The following is a 22,285-nucleotide window of genomic DNA, read 5'->3' as shown; positions in this document are numbered from 1 at the left end:
TGCCATCCTCAGCACCAGGCCTAACGTCGTGCAGGATTTCTGAAACAGTGGTGTCTCGGGCTACTCTACAAGAGGCCATTAGGAACTTAGGTAAAACCTCGAAGACACCATTTTAAAAGTTGGAATGAGTAGTTTGGGTGGCTTTAGGAATTGACTTTGCAAAAAAAATATAAAAAAGTGCAAGACGGCCACAACCCTACCACAGGCAGTGCATGCCATGCACATAAGGATTTAAAATCGACTTTATTTGCACAGTTAAAAACCTATTCAGAGGTGGGGTCCTTCTTCTTCCTTCTCGTCCCGGCCTTCTCTCTGGCCTGCTCTGGCCGCTGAGTCAGCCACTCTTTCTGGAGCTGCTTCAGCATGTCTGCAGTGAGGAGTCCTTGCTGCACCAGCCTGGAAGCGAGGGGCAGCTCCCCGGCACCGGGGCTGGGTGCCTCTGCCGCCGCTTTGCCCCCAGCACCCTTGGTGGCACGTGTCCTTCTTGCCGGGCTCTTTAAGGCTCCTGACAGAGCTGACTGGCTCCCTGAAGATAGGCTCTCCAGCTTCAAAAGCTTGCGTGACTCAGAAATTTTAATCAGTTTGGTGATGTTGTGCACACCATCTTGGATAACGACATCCAGTTCTTTCTGGAGATTTCGAACAAGGCTGGAGTCCGGGAACATATCCATAAATCGGTAGCTGGGAAAAGAACAAAGAGAATTAGAGTTACCGCTCTGAACCAACTCTGACCACCTACCCATCCTAGAGCAAAGCTTCAACAGGAATGCACAATTAACGGCTGGAAGCTGTGTTCAAATGCACCACCTGGGCCGAGGAGACGGCTCAGAAGATACAGGTGACTGCTTCACAGACCTGGCGACCTGAGCTAGAGTCACGGGGCCCACAGGAAATACAAAGTAGAGAATCAATTCCAAAAAATGAAACAAAATGCACCCCGGCACGTGCATTTCCCACCTACCCCATCACACAAACATGTACACACGCACGCACGCACGCACGCACGCACGTACGCACGCGCACACACACACAAGAGCAATAATTTTTTAAAAATGAGAATTTAAGTCTAGATGGAGCTGAAGTTCTTTTCTTCTAAACAGTCCCCAAGGGACACTACTCTTCCACTAGCTAGGGGCTAGTCAACATCCCCATCGGCTGGCTATCTGTGAGTTAGAAAATGAGAGCACAGAAAGGAGAAGGATCGGTACCTTAGCCACAGGTAGAGATCAAAGACGTCATGCACAGCTTCAAGGTCCATGAGGTCTTTAATATTCTTAGGCGGAAGCAAAGGCCACTTGATGTACCGGCGTAACCAAGCAAAGGTCAGGGGCTCATTCCTGCTGTACTGCCTGGCAAACTGAGAGGAAAGAACAAAGTTTGGTAACATAACCAGCATCCTCTTAGGTCTATTTAGAAAGAAAAAGGAGGTGCAACCTGTTAACTGTGGCTGTTTGAAAAGACAAGCTGGTTTCCATCCTGCTTGATACTTTCCTACTTTTAAAAAAACATTTAATACTTTATAAGAGACGCCACGAAATCCAGAGAAGCCTGAGTTTAGCAGCATGAGGTAAGCATTCAGGATGGATCAGCAGGTACTTAAGGGCCAGACAGTTCAGTCCGCTGCCCTTCCCCTAGTCCTGTGCTCCTGAGACAGTTCAGTCCGCTGCCCTTCCCCTAGAACCCTGTGCTCCCCACATGCCACACCGCAGCCTAGTGTGAATGGATGAGAGGGAGAGGCACAGCCCTCAGTTAAAGAAATGAGGACCACTGCCACCACCAAACCCTAATCCCTCCAAGCGCTTATCTGTCCCTGTGCGTCAGCTTTTGCACAGTGGCTTTCATTCAGGCCCAAATACAAGGTCACTTTATGTTTACATTTTCACAAAGTGTCCTATATTTAGGGTACTCTCCCAAGTGTTTCCTTTGGTGGACAAAGTACCGTTTGGAGGAAAATGGATCACCCTGGAACAACTCAAAACAGCCCAGAGCTAAAGACGCACCTGTAACAGGGACGAGCAGACGAAAGGCTGTTTCTTGTTGATGGGGGCTGTGCAGAACACATACCTCACCCGTAGACTTAGTGGAATATGCTGGATCAGCTCTGCAGAGAACTTAAAATCATCCATATTGCAGACAAAATACTGCCCGTCAACTTGTGCAAAGTCTACAAAAATATCCTGGGGGAAAATATATATGAAATTACTGAACTGCCTGGATGTGACTACCCCACTGGGTGTGAATACAGAACTCAAGCCCACAAAAGACAACTCTAGTTGTTAGCAGACCTCTGGAGAGGTGCCACACTTTCTGCTCTCTAAAGCTAAGACATTTCTCCCATGGTCTTCCTAACCTGAACTTCTTTTTGAGACAGAGGCTCACTATGCCCCCTGGGCTAGCCTCCAACTCTAGGGCCTCCAGCCACAGTGTCCTGAGCACTGGGTTTACAGGTGTGCACTGACATGTGTACCCAGCACTCAAGCCTTCAGAAGGTTTCACCAGCGATATCCCTTCATGGACAGCGACTGCACAAAGGCAGGCTGTCCACTCCTGCCCATGCAGCGAGCCCGAACTGACACGGCATGTCAACAATTGGAGAAGAGGAGATTAGAGGAGCTTCCACCTACGATGAGATTGGACAGCGTTGTCTCAGGGAGATGGTAGGCAAACATCTCGATCTGCTCAGCAGTGGGGTGAAGACCAGCTGCCTGCAGAAGTAAAACATAAGAAAATCGTGAGCTGAGCTTGCCCCTTCATTTTCTGAATGGCATTTTCTTCTTTTGAAACAATGTCCTACATTAGGCTAAGTTTTTTCCAAATGAGTCCCATGCCAAGAACTTCAGTACTCGAGAGAAAAAGACATGACCATTTGAAGTATTTGCTGCAATTAGCAACGCTGATAGGATTATTTAATGAAAATGGCAGATTATGTAGCCTTCGGTTATGTTTTAGTCATGTGACCAGATTTGACAGAATAACAAATATGCCTTCAAGGAGGAAACAACTTTCCAAACTGCAGTTCTCGCCACATGACCAGGAGTGAACAAGGAAGCCACCGCAGTCACAAGACAACATCTACACTGGACGTCAGCTGGCCCCTTACACTGCAGTGCTAAGCCACGCCCACAGCCGAGGGTGAGGATGAGGGAGGGGGAACGTATGACGTCCAGAAACGAGGTGCTCAGCAAGGACAGAGGGCTGAGTACACACTGCACAGGAGCCGCTCAGGAGCCATCCCACCCCGCCCAGGACAAACAGTCATGTCACCAGCCTCCACCCCATCATCTCGCAGTTTTCTGTCATCTTCCTAACATGAAATGAGCCACTGAAGCGGATTTCTCGAGACTTAAAATGTGACCCAAGAGCCATGGATTGACACAGAAGTCCTTACTTGCAGTGTGTCACTCGGTGCGAAGTCTCTTGTCTAGTCAAGCTCAGTTCCCTCTCCACTTTGTGACATAACTCTATGTGCACCACAGCGAGGGAATCAGGCCAACTAACTGCTGACTCTGGGTCTTCCACTTGCCCACAATTCTGTCGAAGAGGTATCGAAGCCTCTCCAAACACTAGAGGAAAGCCTTCTATCTACTTTTAAATTATGGTGTGCATGTGCGTGCGTGCGTGCGTGCGTGCGTGCGTCTCTGGAGCTGGAGTTACAGGCCGTCATGAGCTGCCTGGCATGGGTGCCGGCACTCTCGGCTGCCGAGCCCTCTCTCCAGCCCTAAGCCGAGCTTTCTTGTGGCAGTCTCCCAGCTCAGGCTGCCCTTCTGTCTCCACACACTGAGGCAGGAGACTCGTCGGCGGGAAGGAGACTGCCCTGCGTGCAGCGGGAGCAGTGAGGTGCTCAGCCTTACCTGTATAGGAGGCACAGGTCTGTTCAGAATCTCCTTCAGCAGAGCCAAGTCCTCCCGGTGCATAGTTGTGACCTCTCCCTCCTTAAAGTGGGAGCTGAACCTGCCGGCTCGGCCGGCGATCTGCAGAGCTTGGGAGGTGGTGATCGGCTCCAGCTCCTTCTCTCCCTTTTCATTGATGCTGGGCTTTATAAGGGAGTAAAAAATAATTCTCCTTATGCTCCTGAAATAGAAATAAAAGTGACCCCACAGACTGTACACAGCCCCGTCACGTGGGTCATCACGATATGCTCAGCCTAACTCTCTTTTAAGTCAAAATGGGGCTGGCTAGATGGCTCGCCAGTTAAGAGTGCTTGTTGCTCCTCCAGAAGCCTCTAGAGTTCTATTCCCAGCACCCACATGGTGGCTCACAATCATTTGAAAATCAAGTCCAGGAGGATTTGACACCTCCAATTGTACCACATTAGGCAAACACCCATACACATAAAATTATTTAAAAAAAAAATTTTTTTTTTGGTCTCTTTACACAGTCCTACTTTGGCTGTCCAGGAACTCACTATGTTTGTTTGTTGTTTTTTTGTTTTTTTGAGACAGTGTTTCTCTGTCCTGGATCTCACTCTGTAGCCCAGGCTGGCCTCAAACTCACAGAGATCCGCCTGCCTCTGCCTCCCGAGTGCTAGGAATAAAGGCGTGCACCACCACACCTGGCTGGTTTTTTTTCTTAATGAGAAAAGCCCAGGCACTGTGGCACACACCTATCATCCTTGCACTCAGGAAGCTGACACAGGAAGATTGTGTGTGAGGGCAGGTTGGACTACACAATGACTTCTAGGACAGCCTGGCTAATAAAATTTTAAAGAGGCTTGCTGTGAAATCTTTTTATTCATCCCTTGTTTTTGTTTTTTAAGACAGGGTCTCAGCGGCAGTAGTGGTGGCTTTAATCCCAGCACTCGGGAGACACAGGCAGGTGTGGCTCTCAATGAGTTCGAGGCCAGGTTGGTCTACAAATCGAGTGCAGGACAGCCAGGACTGTTACACAGAGGAACCCTGTCTTGAAAAACAAACAAACAAACAAAAAGACAGGACCTTCCTGCCTGGGCCGATTGGGTGCTGGGGTTTACAGGCATGTGCTACCCTGGCCAGCTCTCAAGCAGAAAGTCTGAATAACTGTGTATCTTTACTTAAATCACCCTTTGAGAGGTCAAACTGCAAAGTATTTGAATTATTAAGCTAAAGAAAATGACAGCAGACATAGTGCTCTCATACGTGTTCCAGGTTACTGGTGCCGAGAACAGCGGCACACCCCTCAAGTCCCAGGTACTTGAGGAGCTGACGCACAAAGATTGTCTGACCCAGGAGTTCGAGGCCAGCCCGGGCAGTGTAGTGCACCAGCTGAGGGAACAGCTCAGTTTAGAGCACCGGCTGCTCTTGCAGAGGACTTGAGTTCCATTCCCAGCACCTACATGGTACCTCACAGTGATCTATAACTGCAGTTCCAGAGGTTCTGGCCCCCTCAGTACTGCATACATGTGATACACATATATATCATGCAAGCAAAACACTCACACATAAAATAAAAAAATTTTAAATCCTTTAAAAAAGATCAAAATCAGCTGGGCGGTGGTGGCGCACGCCTTTAATCCCAGCACTCGGGAGGCAGAGCCAGGTGGATCTCTGTGAGTTCGAGGCCAGCCTGGGCTACCAAGCGAGTTCCAGGAAAGGCACAAAGCTACACAGAGAAACCCTGTCTCGAAAAACCAAAAAAAAAAAAAAAAAAGATCAAAATCAAAACAAACAAAAAGGACAAACTGAGTGGTGGGCAAGAGCTCAAAGTCAGTGGAGGTACACACTAAACTCAGGGCAGGGTGGCCTGGGCAACCTGGCAAGACTGTCTGACACACACACACACACACACACACACACACACACACAGCTGCCAAGAACTCTTAGGTTCCTGAGTCTTAACAGTCTGGCTGCTTTCACTATCTGGAGATAACGAGTGCCCCACACTGGACACCGCATGACTAAGAGACCTAAAATAAAGCAAGGTAACAACTAATCTGCCCTAGTGGGGGAGCACTCCAAACCCCAGTGTTCTGTGATATTCTCTTTTATTTCCCAAACAAGTATAGAAAGATAAAGCTCAAATCTACATTGTTAATTCCATCCTAATCGATTAGAAAACTGAAAACAAAAACAAAAAAACAAACACCTGCCTTCTAACCCATTGTTTATTATAAACAACAAATTACTTACAAATTAAGTCCCATGCCAATGGCATCTGTAGCTACCAGGATTTTGCATGGATCACTGGGGTCATTAAACTTTCGTGCTTGAGCAAGTTTGGTCCCTAGAAGGAATAGTTCACATTAATTCCATTTTTTTTTCTTACTATGCTTTCTTTTTTTTTTTTTGGTTTTTCGAGACAGGGTTTCTCTGTGTAGCTTTGCGCCTTTCCTGGAGCTCACTTGGTAGCCCAGGCTGGCCTCGAACTCACAAAGATCCGCCTGCCTCTGCCTCCCGAGTGCTGGGATTAAAGGCGTGCGCCACCACGCCCGGCTCTTACTATGCTTTCTAAACATATCTTAACCTAAATGGCAAATGTAAGAGATTTTACACCCAGTCCCAGTAAAGGCTAATTATTACCAGGTGGGAGGCTGCCATATATGACAGCGGATTCCAGTCCCCGAATTTCAATCTGTCGGCTCACAGAATAAATATCATTCTTGCTAAAACAGACAATGCAGTCCCCAGGCTGAAGGTTATCTAAAGACTCCAGTGCATGATCCAGCACGGAAATGGGGGTAAGTCTTTCATATTTGTGAACCTGCAACGAAGACACACACGGAAAAGTAACACACTCAAGTCAGTACAGATCACTGGAAAGCCTGCAGGCAGTCAACTGAACTAAAGGCTGGGTAAGCGTCAACTTTCAGGAGCAACACACAGAAACATTCATTGGGATGCTGGCTGGGCTACCTTTAATTCTGCACATTGCTAAGTTAATGTTGTGTCGACACCCTTAAAGAACTTTAACACACACTGATTTTCAGGACAGTGTGGCAGCTTCAGAAATGTTATGACTGATATTTCCATTTTATGACAGGGTAAAATAGTCCAATAAAAGATGAGATCAGCTCTTTTCTGCCTTCTGTGGTTTGCTGCAGACAGCGCCCAACGCAGCGAAGTCCAGAATTTGAGTCCAGAATTCCTCCCACCGCATTCTGCTGTCTCCCTCAAAGTCAGCACAAGTCTGTTACAGGTGGAAAGCCTGTCTACACTTCTGCAAACGCTGATCCTCACTGTCAGGCAGACGAGACTCAGAATCACCATGGAAACACATCTCTGGGTGTGCCTTATGGGAGTGTTTGTCATGGAACAGCAGGACAGAGCCACCTTAGGTGTGAGTGACCATCGCATGGCTGGGGACGGGGAGAATCGAGCAAAGCTGGAGCAGAGCTCCTGACCCTGACCCTGGGAGCCAAGGAAGCCCTTCCTTCCTTCCTTCCTTCCTTCCTTCCTTCCTTCCTTCCTTCCTTCCTTCCTTCCTTCCTTCCTTCCTTCCTTCCTTCCTTCCTTCCTTCCTCCTTTCCTTCCTTCCTTCCTTCCTTCCTTCCTTCCTTCCTTCCTTCCTTCCTTCCTTCCTTCCTTCCTTCCTCCCTCCAACTACTTGTCTATCTGCCACAGCAATGAGAAAAGGAACAGATACAATTTTACTATCTTACTAAGGAATTCTGAATTCTGGGCAGTTTTTAAAGGAAACCAGTTTCTTCCCACTCCACATCTACAAAATGGATACAAACTAGATCTGGCAATTACATAAGTAACAAAGGCCTCAACGTGTGATACAGAGGACTGAGAACACTTCAGGCTGAGTCTCAAATTCAACAGTCCGACTCACTTAGCTCTAAGGAGACTTCAATTCATGAGCTGTGGATGTAGCTCCATAGTAGAGCATGCATAAAGCCCTTGGTTCGATTCCCAGCACCACAAGTAAGTAAATAAACGTATCTGGCTCAATCCTCCAAAGATTTTTATGAAACTGAAAGCTGAGCATGGTGGTAAATGCCTATAATCCCAGCACTCAGGAGGCTAAGGCAGGAATTGCTATGAATTTAAAGCCAGCCTTGGTGAGACCGTATCTCAAAAGCAAAAAACACAAAACAACCTCACCCCTCAAACAAACGAACAAGTTATTTTGTGAAGATAAAGAATCTCCCACACTCTTGGAAGACACAGGGTCATGGCCTCTCCATCAGAACGCCATATTATGAAGTTTAACCATATATATAGGAGCCAGTCAGCTACAAGAAAATAAAGATTACCTTCTTGCTAAGCTCTGTTTTCAACCTTTCTTAAAACAATACTTTTTAGACTGCACACATATAAGGGTCTCCTTATGCTGACTTCACATATGTTCTGGTACGTGTTCATTGTATGTAGTTAAGTTCTGATTTTGCGAGCCTGGAGCTTGCAGGAGGCAGTGACTGGTACCCTAGGCTCTGTGGCACAGCCCTTGAGGAAGCAGCCCACGATCTCTTACCTCTACCTCCTCACCAGTTGTGTACAGAAGCTCAGTGACCAGGTCAATAGCAGCAGATTCTCCACACAAATGGACTTCTTCAGCACAGAGTCCTGTAAATGCACAGAGAGATTTACATTGCTCTGATGCTGTGGAATAATGCTTTTGTACACTGGTTTAATAAAACACTGACTGGCCCTAGCCAGGCAAGAAGTATAGGCGGGATAAGCAAACATGGAGAATTCTGGGAAGAGGAGGGCTGAGGCATACAGGTAAAGCCACAGAAAACATGGCGACATATAGATTAACAGAAATGGGCTCAGTTTAAGTGTAAGAGCTAGCCAATAATAAGCCTGAGCTAATGGCCATACAATTCATAATTAATATTAAGCCTCTGTATGTTTCTTTGGGTCTGAACGGCTGTAGGATTGGGTAGGAGAAATTCATCTGGACTGCAGGGCCCGGGCAGGACTGGAGAAACTTCCAACTACATTCTGTATTCTTCCTAATGGCACTGTAACTCTGTCCAATGTTTTCAGTTTCTCTGCCCTTTGAATGGGCAAAGATAGAGGCCAGTTTTATAAATTTACAGGCTTTAAATTGCTCCAAACAAGGTCGACACACACCACTGTAGGGTAAGGCCAAGCAGGACCGAGGCTGGCACTCTGATGCTTAATGATGGGTATTAGTCCTAGGCCCGAGTTCTTCAAGTCAGAACTCCATGGAAGCTGAGGTGCTTCAAGGAGTGGTATGGGGGCTGGTGAGCAAAAATGTGCCCAAGCTCCTTAGCCTGAGCAGACCTACTTCTCCCCACTGTCTAACAGCAAACTCAGGGGTCAGCTCTTTGTTTTCAATCTGAAAATGCTGCCCTGCAACATGCTAGATCAAAACTCATTCCAGGCCAAGTATGGCAGGACTAGCCTAGAATCCTACACTTTACAGCTGGGGCACGGGGACCTGGAGTTTAAAGTCAGCCTGGGCTACAGAGTGAGACTCTGTTTGAAAAAAAGAAGAAAAGAAGAAGAAGGAGGAGAAGATGATGATGATGATCCACTTCAAAAATCAGGCAATACGCAATACACTGGGTGTGGTGGTGCACACCTTCAATCCCAGCACTGGGGAGGCAGAAGCAGGTGGATCTCTGTGAGTTTGAGGTTAGCCTGGTCTACAAAGCAAGTTTCAGGACAGCCAAGGCTACACAGAGAAACCCTATCTCAAAAAACAAAAAATAAACAAAATAAAAATCAGGCAATACACATGATTCATGCCTGTGAACCTAAAGAATTCCACTTCTAAGACCCCATCCTATGAAACAAAAATCAAAAGTTAAAAAAGCTACATCCACCGATAATCCTACTACAGCGCTGTTGGTGATGAGAAAAATGTTCAGCACCAGGAAACAAACTGCAGTGAAGTACTGTTTTTCAACAGACAATACCCAGACACAGCCATGTGCAGAATATGAAAACAACAGAACCAGAAAACAGCAAAACACGAAGTTCTAAGTCCTTCAAACACCACATGCATAAAAAGACTGACATGAACCATATCAAGACATTAACAGTGACTGTAAATATGGCAAGACAAACTTTCCTTTTCCTTAAGGTAGCCCAGGCTGGCCCCAAACTTGCTGTGTAGTCCATGATAATCCTCTCACCTCCTGATGGTCCTGCTTCCTCCTCCCAAGTGCTAGAATAACAGGAATGTTCAGCCATACCCAGTATGTGGTTCTTCGAATCAGGCCCAGGGCTTCATGCATAGCCTGATGGCAGCTACTCTACAAATGGTCTATGTCCCTAACCTCAAACTTTGTTTTGGTGCTAAGGATTAAACTCAGGGCCCTCCTATGCTAGGAGAGTGCTCTACCACTGGGTTATATCCTTCGAGAGTCAAACATTTCTACTTGAGTTACTTGGTTGTGTTAACTTTATAACTCAAAAACAGGATTTTTTCACTATCAGAATAATATTTAAATAATATAAATGCTTATACCTTTTCTCAAAAAGAGAGGCAGCGGCTGGCCGAAGCAGTCAGACACTCACCTAGCAGTGCTCTGGTCCAGGCCCATCCTCTGGCTGAGTCTCTGATCATCTGAATTTCATCGATCACAGCCACTTCATCTTAAAACAGAAGAGTCCCCGTGAGCAATAAGCCACTAACACTGCAATACCAGCTCCCTGACCAGTCTCATTACCACAGCTTACTGGGTGCATCTTTCCTAGCAGGCTTGTTCTCAGTGGTTTGTTCCCCTTCAGAATCCTATGAGGTTATCTCCATTTGACAGGGAAGTCAGATAGTATGTGTAGGGATAAGATTCAAATCCAAGCCACCTACTCTCAACACCACACTCTGAGCCACTCTCCTCCACTGCCTCCATCTGTCCCATTCTCTACAACTCAGACACACCCTGCTAACTCTGCCCAATACGAACGACCACAGTGGACTGGAGGCGGCTTGATGGGCAACAGAGTGCGTCCAGAGGACCTGGATTAGCGCCCGCTCTGAAACATGAGTGCACAAATACACATGCACACGCACAATTAAAAATAAATCTTAGCACATCGTGGTAGCATGAGTCTTTGATCCAGCAGTAGAGAGGCAGAGGCAGGAAGACCTCTATGAGGTTGAGAGGAGCCAGGTCCATATAGCAAGTTCCAGGCCAGCCAAGGCTACCTAGTCTCAACAAACTACCACATCTACACAGTGGCAAAGGAGAAGACAGACACCTATGTGTCCAGGAGTGAGGAGTGGAGAGCCCTTCAGAGACTTGAAAAGCTTCACCTGAGAGAGCTCTCAAGAGCAGCAAGTGCAGTGAGGGAGGACTCCTCGGCTCCCCGCGGGCTCTGCTCACGCCTGAGGGTTCCCATCATCACAGAAAGCAAAGCAGCATCAGGTTTCCCTCCTCAGGCCCAAATACTTCTCTCTCTCTCTCTCTCTCTCTCTCTCTCTCTCTCTCTCTCTCTCTCTCAGATTTTTGAGACAGGGTTTCTCTGTGTAGCCCTGGCTGTCCTGGAACTCGCTCTGTATACCAGGCTGGTCTTGAACTCACGGGATCCACCTGCCTCTGCCTCCCGAGTGCTGGGATTAAAGGCGTGTGCCACCACTGTACTGCTTTGGTCCAAATACTTCTAACCATGCTATACTGTTTCTGTAAGTCACACTTTCATTTCCCTCCCAAATACCAAGGAATTGAGAACATCAAACAAAGCTAATTCATAATGAAAACAAGATTAAAAATTACTCATCACACCAAGACATACAAACAAGCTAAAAAGCAGTAAGTAGAGAACCTATGATCTGTGTGTGCATTTGCATTATTATAGGTATGACTTTTACAATACACTGAAAAATATAAAACTAGGAGTTGGAGAGATGGCTCAGAGGTTAAGAGCACTGGCTGTTCTTCCAGAGGCCCTGAGTTCAATTCCCAGCAACCACATGGGGGCTCACAACCATCTGTAATGAGATGTGGTGCCCTCTTCTGGCCTGCAGTCATACATGCTGTATACAAAGTAAATAAATAAATCTTAAAAAAAAAATCTCAATTTCTTTGCCCATGTTGGTGGACAGTTTGAGTGCATTTCTTGGATACAGTGAATGGCCAGCACACTATTTAAAAAAATAAAAAAATAAATAAAACTATTTGAAGAGTAGATTTTAAAAAGAAAAGCAAACTGTTAGTAAAAAAAATCCTATGATCCTTACTATATTTAACACATTCACCTGGGTGCATACCCTACTGTAACACATAACAAAATCTGAATATTAGCCGAGTTGAGAAAATATACAGGTTAATTAAAAATCACTGTTCGGGGACAGGTAGGATTAAAACAGTGCATACATTTGTTTTCTTTGTTTGCTTACACTTTAGGGTTTTGTTTGTTTTGTTTTTTAAGATTTATTTATTACAGCCGGGCGGTGGTGGCGCACGCCTTTAATCCCAGCACTCGGGAGGCAGAGGCAGGCGGATCTCTGAGTTCAAGGCCAGCCTGGTCTACCAAGTGAGTTCCAGGAAAGGCGCAAAGCTACACAGAGAAACCCTGTCTCGAAAAATCAAAAAAAAAAATAAAAAAATAAAAAAAGATTTATTTATTACGTATACAGTGTTCTGCCTGCATGTATGCCTGCATGCCAGAAGAGGGCACCAGATATCATTACAGATGGTTGTGAGCCACTATGTGGTTGCTGGGAATTCAACTCAGGACCTCAGGAAGAGCAGCCAGTGCTCTTAACCACTGAACCATCTCTCCAGGCCCTACTTTAGTATTTTAAAAATGAAGCCAAAAAAAAAAACCTGGGCAGTGGTGGCACACACCTTTATTCCTAGCACTTAGGAAGCAGAGGCAGGTGGATCTATGTGAGTTTGAGGCCAGCCTGGGCTACAGAGTGAGCTCCAGGACAGGCTCAAAGTTATACAGCAAAACTGTCTCAAAAGACTAAATAAATAAATAAATAAATAAGCCAAAAGTTCATTAATGCACTGTATACAATACAGACTTTTTTCAGCACTGAGGATGGAACCCAGGGCCTTGCACTTGCTAGGCAAATGCTCTATCACTGAGCTACATTCTGGACCCATGGCAAAATTTAAACAACCTACATATTCCTTAATAGGGAAAATGAAGAATTTTTGTCATAAAAAATATTATGTAACGGTTTGAATGGATAAACTCCAAATATATATATATATATATATATATATATATATATATATATATATATATATATAACACAACCAGACTATGTCCGACTTTTTTTTTTTTAAAGACAAGGTCTCACTATGTAGCCCTAGCTGTCCTGCACTCCTTATGGAGACCAGGCTGTCCTGGAGCTCACAGAGACCCATCTGCCTCTGCTCAAGTGCTGGGATTAAGGCACTGGGGTGAGATCAAGTACTCATGTACTGTCTTCTTCCGGATTTTGAACGTTTTCATCAGAAAGCCTGCCCTACCCTCTAAGTCTAACTGGGCTGACACCCTCCCCATCCTAGTTTTGCGAACGGCAAATACATACAAGGAGTTGTAACGCTGCACATCTCCACAGTACAAGAGACATGGCTGGCTTGTTTCCCCTCAGGCTCAACTGTCTGCCGCTCTTCACCTGTCACCAAGTCACACGGTACACCCTGGAAGAGAAAAAAACAAAACAAACCCAGACTTATCCCCAACTTGAAAATGGAAACAAAAAGTAGCCTGGGATGTTTAAAAGGACGCATTTCATTCCTATCAAACTTATTCAAATAGCTGAATAAAATATTCCCAATGCTTTTACACACACATACACACACACACACACACACACACACACACAGCCACTTTGTTGTACACTTAAGATAAATATGAAGAAATGTCCAGTCAGAAGAACCCTCAGCAGAGAAACCATAGTGGTTCCTGATCCTTGAGACAGTCTCATGTAGCCCAGGCTGGCCTCAGACCCACTATGTAACCAACTATGATTTGAACTCCTCATCCTCCTGCCTCTAGCCCTCAAGTACTTGGATTATAGACATGCAGCAAGGCTCCCGGCTAACATTCTGGCTCTGGTTTCTGTTTCCTCTTGCAGTAGTAGCAGTGGATCCAGGCAGGTGCTCTGCCACTGGGCTCCACCTTTCACTTCCACTCTGCACATTTCAGCACCAGTGGAATGAATGCAATCAACATGAACCGTTTCTACACTCTTGAGAATAAAGAGGCCTCACTTTAACTCCCCTGCAAACATCAGCGCTATGGCACACTGGGGTTCTCAACCATTCTAGGCATGGCTGCAGGGCTGCAGCGCTCTCCAAAATAAAGGGTGTTTCGTGCTCAATCTGAGAAAGTCTAGTCAACAAGCAACTAGAGTATTTAAAACATAAAAAGGCTCCAGGGGACAAAGACAGAATGAGGAAATTAATGTCAACTAGAAAAATGGCCACAGCATGTGAGGACTTCTAGATGGGGTCCTAGGAAGGACTAGAGAGACTGTTACTTGAGAACTGACATAGAAAAATACTTAAGATATTTATTTTTTCTTTAAGCATATGTGTGTGGTACCTGTAGAGACAGGAAAGTGTTGTCCCTTGGAGCTTGAGTTACAGGCACTTTGTGAGCTGGCCTACATGGATCCTCTGCAAGAGCAGCAAGCACTCTTAACCAGTGAAGCCATTTTTTCAGCCCAACAAAACTTGAATTTGAATATGGATTAAGTATTAAATAATAGTAGTCTATCAACTAAATATTCTTTCAGATAAATATTCTATAGTTCTGTTAATGAAAAAAAAAATACCAACCAGGTCTCTGTTTTGAAGACAAATTTCCAAAATGTATGGATAAAGTATTACGTATACAAAAAAAGTAATCTTTTTTTTTTTTTTAACACAGAATACAAATTATCTAAACCAAACTGGCTAACATCACATCATGCATACTAAGATAATGAAAAGTGGCCCATTTAGTGAGACAATGCTCAGACCAAAGGGCTTCAGTCCAGTTTTGAAAACATGGCTCTAGTCCTGATGAGCAGGTTCAGCTCAGAGCATCCAAATCTGATCTAACACTGCTAAGAAAACATCCTGTAGGGGGTTGGAGAGAGGGCTCAGAGGTTAAGAGCACTGGCTGTCCTTCCAGAGGTCCTGAGTTCAATTCCTAGCAACCACAAGGTGGCTCACAACCATCTGTAATGAGATCTGGTGCCCTCTTCTGGTGAGCAGGCAGAACACGGTATACATAATAAATAAGTCTTAAAAAAAAAAAAATCCTGTGGAGGAACAGTTCAAAGAGAGTTTCAACTAACTGATGGTTTCTTTTTTGAAAAAGCAAATCAACTAAAAAAAAAAAAGGAAATGAAGCACCCATAGAGTTCTCTGTGTAGCTTTTGGAGCCTATCCTGGAACTCACTCTGTAGACCAGGCTGGCCTCAAAGTCACAGAGATCTGCCTGCCTCTGCCTCCCAAGTGCTGGATTAAAGGCATGTGCCACCACCGACCGGCACCGTAGATTTTGATGGTGGGTTCCTCATCATTCTCTCTACAATAAATATTCTAGTAATATTTAATCTCATTCTCTGATGTTCTTTTGGTTTTCTGAGACAGGGCTCTACGTAGCTCAGGCTTGCCTCCTGCCTGCATATGCCAAGTGCTGGGACCACAGTCTTCCCTCACATTTTCTCTGAACTAAGAATACAGCACACTGGTGGCATATTGGAGTCTGGTATCTCTTCCTCCCGCAACTGGGTGGGGCACCATTACCTTTTACAACTGACGGCTTCTCAGTGCGCTATACAGGCATTTCCTGTCAATAGTGAATTACTACACAGTTTTCCCACCTCCACCTCAACAAGGAAAGCTATCAAGGAAATGAGCAAACACTGGGTAGTGTACTGACAGCAGCATTACTCTTATCAAAGATCTCGTGTGCCAGCAGTTTCAAAGGGCCACAGTACACTCCAGATTTCGCTGACAAGTATCTCTGGATTGCATGGTAAGTCTTTCCACTGTTGGTGGGGCCCGAGTGAAATATTATCTTCCGTTGTATGGCTCTGGCTTCTGGGTACCTAAAACACGAGTGGGTAAGGAATTAATTCTATCAACCTCATAATCCATCCCAGCAGACAGTCTCTGAAACTCACTGAAGGGATGTGTAACCACATTAAAGTAACAAGACTTCCAGAATGGACTTACTGGAGAACCCCCAAATGCAAAAGAACGTTTTGGCTATCTCAAGGTTCTGAAAATGAGTTTAAACTGGCCCCATAGATATGCTTACATTATTCCCACAACTCTGACCTTCAGACCCCAAAGCAAATACCCCCGGCCTAGTAATGTCAGTATTTATAAAGAGAGGAACTGAGCCTCTGCTTCTGGCCACGTGGACTGACTGGGGAGGAGATGCTCTACCACCATCTGCAGACACAAAACGGGGCAGACACTGCAGCAACTCTTTGGGACAGAGACACAGGCGGTGAGGACTAGACTCCTGACGGAAGGGAGCACTGGAGATGATCTTAATACACCCCAGCAGGACAGAGACACAGGCGGTGAGGACTAGACTCCTGACGGAAGGGAGCACTGGAGGTGATCTTAATACACCCCAGCAGGACAGAGACACAGGCAGAGAGGACTAGACTCCTGACAGAAGGGAGCACTGGAGATGATCTTAATACACCCCAGCAGGACAGAGCGACGGAGGCCAAGCAAAGAACAACTGCCCTGAACAAGCGGGTCAGACTTAGAGCTGCTCAAGTGACTGCAATTTTTTTTTAAAGACAGGGTTTCATGTAGCCTAGGTTGGCCTCCAACTTGCTATATAGCCAAGAATGACTGATTTTTTTTTTCTTTCTTTTTTCTTTTTCTTGAGACAGAGTCTATGTAGCCCTGGCTAGCCTGGAACTCTCTATGTAGACCAGGCTGGCCTTGAACTCACAGGGATACTCCTTCCTCTGTTTCCTGAGTGTTGGGACTAAAGGTGTCCACCACCACGACCAGTAACTTTGAATTCTTAACCCTCTGCCTCTACCTCCCAAATGCTGGGATTACAGGCATCTACCACCATGCCTGGTTTTATTCAGTACTGGGCATCAAGTCTGGAGCTTTGTCCCTACTAGACAAATGACCGATCAATCGAGCACACTCTCCAATCTGGACTGAAGCAGTTGGGATTTGAATGGCAGAATGTCAAAGAGAAAAAAAGATGCAGACAGTGGGAGCCCTGAAGTCCCCGTGTGCGGGGGTGGGGGGTGGGTAGAGTGGGAGGTAGGGGTGGTGGTGGTTTGTGTCTGTGGGGTTTGGGCCAAGGGCTGGGCTGGACCTATGTAAGGTGAGACCTGGCAGGGCCTAGAAGCAGCCCACAGGATCTGAGTGGAGTGTCTCAAAGGCATCACTGTGCTAAGATGCTGAGCTCCGGCGATGGGGAAAGAACTATTACCATTCAGGCAGTCAGCTAAGACATCAGACTACAGCTTAGAACAATTTTGCAAGAGAAACTTTATCTGAAATCTGTCCTAAGAAAACCTTAATCCAAGCTCTATCAGGATGAAAGGGACGCACCAATAAAATGTCTGACAGAATTAATCTCTTTGTTATTTTATTTCAGGGAAAACACAATTCAGACTCTATAATTTATTATCTAGTATAAAACAAAAAGCATCAACATTAGTTTCCCCAAATTGGGAAATCTCATATCAGTAAGCACCAGAACTAACCAGTTGGGTGGTATCCTCAAGTCACTGATCTTACGGAGGTCATCCTTGCATTCCAATACAGGAAAGATCTGTTTGGCATGTCTCAAGAAAAATGGAAATAAGTCGTCCACGTGAGCTGTAAAACAGTGCAGTGCATTAGCATGCTTGCTCTGCACAAATACTCAAAACTGAACCTCAAACTTGCAATCCTCCCAGTTCAGACCCCTCACTGTCTCTGTCTCTGTCTCTGTCTCTCTCTCTCTGTTTTTCGAGAAAGGATTTCTCTGTGTAGCCGTAGCTGTCCTGGAACTCCTTTGTAGACCAGGTTGGCCTTGAAATGACCCAAGTTGTACTCCCAGCACCCACATGGTAGCTCACAACTGACTACAACTGCAGTCCTGGGGGATCTGATACCTTCCTCTGGCCTCACAGACACCACGTGCATATGGTGCACAGAAATCTGTACAGGCACAACACCCACACACATAAAACAACCATAATTCAAAGAAACCCCTAAGCAGGCCCAGGAGACAGCTCAGCAAGCAAAGGTACTGCTTTACAATCCTGGGAACCTACAGCGGGAAGACAGCAGACTCCCAAAAGTTGCCCTCTGACCTCCAACCAAGTAAGCAAGCGCACGCGCGTACACACACACACACACACACACACACACACACACACACACACACACTCTTTTCTCTTCTTCCTCCCAACTCTATCTCACACACACAAAATAACTTTAAAGAATTCTCTAAGCACTTGCCTGCACTGAAGCAGATGTCATTCAAGACAATGTGAACGTCCACATCCAGAGAATGGGATTGCATAATGTAATTTCTAAAGCTTATGAAAGCTTGGTGGAAGAGACGGGCTGTGGAAAACACAACATCAAAACACACAAGACTTAGTCTTTATTTGCGTTCTCAATCTTAAGACATATGCAGACCACAGCAAGCTCCAAGCGCCTACCAATATTTTGGTAGCACAGCTGGTTTAGTATAGGATTGGCTAAAACTGAAACTAAACAGGACCCTGAGGCCGGCTGAACAGATAGCAACTCCTGCACTGTGCAGCCTGGCTTGCAAGATGGGCTTGGGGGTCCCCGGAGACAGACTTTTCTTCAGACTACAACTATGTACTGTAACTACATATAACAAGCACCAAGTAAAATGTAACAATTCTATAAAGACGTTACTGGCAGAGCTGGAGAGATGGCTCAGTGGTTAAGTGTGCCAGGGAAACAAGACGCCATTCTCAGTGCCCACGTGGTGGCTCACAACCATCTCTTAACTCCAACTCCAGGGTATCCAACGCCCTCTTCCATGGGCACTTCAGGAAAATGGTACACAGGCAAAATACTCAAAAAGTGATCAAAATAATGGAAAATAAATCTTAAAAAAGTTGTTGGCCTTACCATCAAGTCCATAGTCAGCGCTCAGTTTTTGAATTTCTTGCCTCTTATAAAACTTGTCTAAGATCTTCTTTACTTCATCTAAAAGAGAGATATGAAAGTTTAACATTTGTTTCCCAATTTAGACACATCTACAAAAAGCAAAAGGACACTGAAGTCACGACGCTAAAGGCAGCAGCCTCAGGAATGCTGCAAGAACGTGAAGCTGTGAGCTGATCCCTCTTGGTGAGTTAGCGTGCAATGGAGTGTAAGGAAAATGACAGAACAAAACAACACAACATCCCTGCTCCACCGCAGACACACAAGGAGAGAACCAGCTCCACAGAGTGGTCTCCCAACGTCCACTTGTGCCCAAAGCTCCCAGAGGAGCCATCACTTCCAGGAAGAGGTGAGCCCTTCCGCTTTCCAAGGCAGAAGTACCTCACTGCTAGCAGTAGTGGTGGCCATGGTGGCCTGTACCAGTAATCAATCAGTGGCAATCCCCTGTCTGAGAACAGCCTGGGCTTCTTTTGAGGAGGGAAAAGGTAGAGGGGGAGGAAGGGGAAAGAAGAGGAGCACTATTTTGTTGATTAGTTGAAGACAGTACTGGGAAATGAACCTAGGGCATTGCACACATGCTTGGCCAGGGCTGTATCCTCAAGCTCATTTAGAAACAAACAAACTTAATTTTGAAACAGGATATCTTTAAGTTACCCTAGCTGGTTTTGAACTCACTCTATAGCCCAGGCTAGCACTAAACTTACCATCCCTCTGCCTCAGACTCCCAAGATAAAGTCTGTTTTAAAGTCACAATAGGAAGCATCAATTTCACTTATTAAAGCCAGCTGCCTAAAGGTCGTTCCTGGACAGCTTGTGTCTAGAAGACATGGTATTCTTTCAATCTTCAAGAATGTCATTCGGTTAGAGGAAACCTTTCACCCTCCTAGTCATACAGTGGCCATATAATCTGAAGCCCCATGCCACTGAAAACATTTACACACTTGTCAAACTCACCCGAACCTAATTGGTAGGACAAAACCCACTGCCACCCAGGGTTGCTAAGTTGTTTTTTTTTTTGTTGTTTGTTTTTTTTTGTTTTTTTCCCTTCATCTCTGGAACCTGGGAGGGTGGGGATGTCTACTACTCTTGGCAAGGACAGATTTATCAACTTCTATCTTGTATTTACATGTCGGTCTACCTCGTGGGAGAGTACATTTATTGAGAAATCGGGATCTGACACTCGTCGTCTTGGCAACAAGACGGCATCTTAACATTGTTAGACATCCGAGTGCAGTCAATGGCAAAGAATTCTGAAAGTCCTCGCTATCATCCCTTCACGCCCTCTGAGGACCCGAGGACCACAAGCGGCGCACCACTAAAGGACAAAATTCTTTCTTAACCCTCTCAACCCAAGAGATGGAGTTTAACCACTCAGAGGAAGGGCGGGAAGGGTCAATGTCCCTGTAAAGGGAGTTATGAATGAATTAGAAGCCGGGCGGTGGTGGCGCACGCCTTTAATCAATCCCAGCACTCGGGAGGCAGAGCCAGGCGGATCTCTGTGAGTTCGAGGCCAGCCTGGGCTACAGAGCGAGTTCCAGGAAAGGCGCAAAGCTACACAGAGAAACCCTGTCTCGAAAAACTAAAAAAACAAAAAGAGTGAATTAGAGTGCTGAGGACTCCAGAAAGGAGCGCACACTGCACCCTGCAGGTCCGAGCCCCAAACTCTGCCGCTTCGCCGGGGGGGCTCCAACACTCACTCTTGTCCAGAGGCCGAGTGAGCTCGGCACCCACGTCGCCGTCGGCGCTGGGACCCTGAGGCTTCACTGTCAGCGGCACGAACAAGGACGTGTTCGGGGCTTTGGAGCCCCCAGAGGCAGAGGAGGAGGAGGAGGAGGCGGCGAGGCAGGGAACGCGTCCCGGAGCCCCGGGGAAAGGTCCCGCGAGCGCGCGAAGGGCGGAGCGGGTGGCAGCCCGGGACCCAGCCCCGCGCCCCGCCGGGAGCCGAGCCCACAGCAGGGCACACCGAGGAAAGGACATGGAGGCCGCGGCTCCCACCCGAGCCGGGAGAAGCCCGGCGACTGGGCGCCGAACGGTGACGCGCGCCGGCGCCCGCAGAGCGAAAGGACCCAGAGCGGGAGCGGGGCTGTCCCAATGTGCGCCTGACCGTAAAGGAGATGTAAGGGCCGGAAGCTCGCTCCTCTTCAAGGGAGAATGACGTCTGTAGGGTCCACTGGAGGAAACAAGCTCGCACCCTTTCCCGCTTTCTGCGGCAATCGGCAGCAGCTTTCTCCAAAGAAGGGAAAATAATCAGGCCTCTTTAGGGACGCCACAGATGCGCCAAGGGGAAATCGTGCAAGCGTCGTCATGTGACCAAACTGGCCACTGCGGTGAGCCAGCTTCCAGCAGCACGTGGCTCTAAACGCTAAAATGCATCCCCCAAGGAAATTGGTGTGCTATCGTCCCTAGTTCCCTGGTAGGATAACGTTGGAGGACATGACTTTACCTGTTACAGAGCAAGACGAGTTGCAGAGAAATTCCGTTGTACGACAGTAAGTAAAGTCCTTGTATGGCACATGTGTGTCCCTCCTCGGCGCTAGGACTCGATGATGAAACCATGAGCATGCTAGACATGTGCTCCACCAATGAGCTACAGGACTTAAACGTTAATGTAAGCAGCTTGCACTCCTCACAACTTGAAAGTCAGAACAAGACAAAAGCACACGCTGTGTAACTTCTTGAAAGATTAGTCTCGTTTGTATTAGTTGGATACTGTTTCCTCCCCAGACTGAAACATACTAAGTTCCGAACAAACGGCCAGGTGTTCCTTATACTCCCCCATTCCTACATTATGAACTTGTAACTTTAAGTGACATGTTATATAAGTAACATTCTGTGTCCAGTAGGATTCTTGAAACAGTTTGCTAAATGCTTTTGACTTAAAAGGTAACGTTAGGGATTTGAGAAGTCCTTTATGTTCGGATGGAACCTCCGTCTCGCCCCTGCATGATCCGGAAAGCCCCATTTATGTCTCTTCCTGTCTCTACCCCCAACACCCCCCCCCCCCGCGCCCCCTCCCACACATACTCAGAGCCTCCGAACAAAGGAAAGGCGACAAAAAGTCCAGTTCCGAATTCTTAGCGGCTACTACAGCTTCCTCCCCTGAAGTTGCCAGCTGCGCAAGTCCCCATGTAATGCACTCAGCTTTTGACCATACTAGGCACAAACCCAGCTTGTGGCTTACATGTCATCATCCCTTGCCTACAACCTATGAAGTCTCCCTGCTTTCATTTGTGGGCGCCGTCTTCTCTCGCCTCCATCTCTGGGACTGGAGAACCCGCCCAGAAGTTGCTTTCCTCAAATAAACCCGTT

At 46.4% G+C, this 22,285-nt stretch overlaps 1 protein-coding gene across 3 annotated transcripts; it reads right to left on the bottom strand.

The window, feature by feature from the left end:
• Positions 1-224: 224 nt before the first annotated feature.
• Positions 225-21,012, bottom strand: Supv3l1 (Suv3 like RNA helicase). 3 transcript variants are annotated; one of them, XM_076557169.1, is made up of 15 exons: positions 20,674-21,012; positions 18,941-19,018; positions 18,290-18,397; positions 17,548-17,662; positions 15,732-15,900; positions 13,384-13,495; positions 10,413-10,490; positions 8,392-8,483; positions 6,495-6,675; positions 6,105-6,198; positions 3,852-4,071; positions 2,625-2,705; positions 2,001-2,177; positions 1,209-1,357; positions 225-681 (listed from the first exon to the last, which is right to left on the bottom strand). In XM_076557169.1, exons 1-15 carry the CDS (start codon positions 20,951-20,953, stop codon positions 264-266), a joined length of 2,352 nt encoding a protein of 783 aa, XP_076413284.1. In that variant the 5' UTR covers positions 20,954-21,012; the 3' UTR covers positions 225-263. The 3 variants fall into 3 exon arrangements, with proteins under 3 accessions (XP_076413284.1, XP_076413285.1, XP_076413286.1); XM_076557170.1 differs by lacking the exon at positions 20,674-21,012 and adding an exon at positions 19,931-20,166; XM_076557171.1 differs by lacking the exon at positions 20,674-21,012 and adding an exon at positions 19,681-20,114.
• Positions 21,013-22,285: the final 1,273 nt, after the last annotated feature.

This window comes from Peromyscus maniculatus, chromosome 21 (genome assembly GCF_049852395.1).
Source record: "Peromyscus maniculatus bairdii isolate BWxNUB_F1_BW_parent chromosome 21, HU_Pman_BW_mat_3.1, whole genome shotgun sequence".
NCBI lineage: Eukaryota > Metazoa > Chordata > Mammalia > Rodentia > Cricetidae > Peromyscus > Peromyscus maniculatus.
Note: the sequence above shows the minus strand (reverse complement) of the source record. Positions and strands in the feature narration are given on the sequence as shown.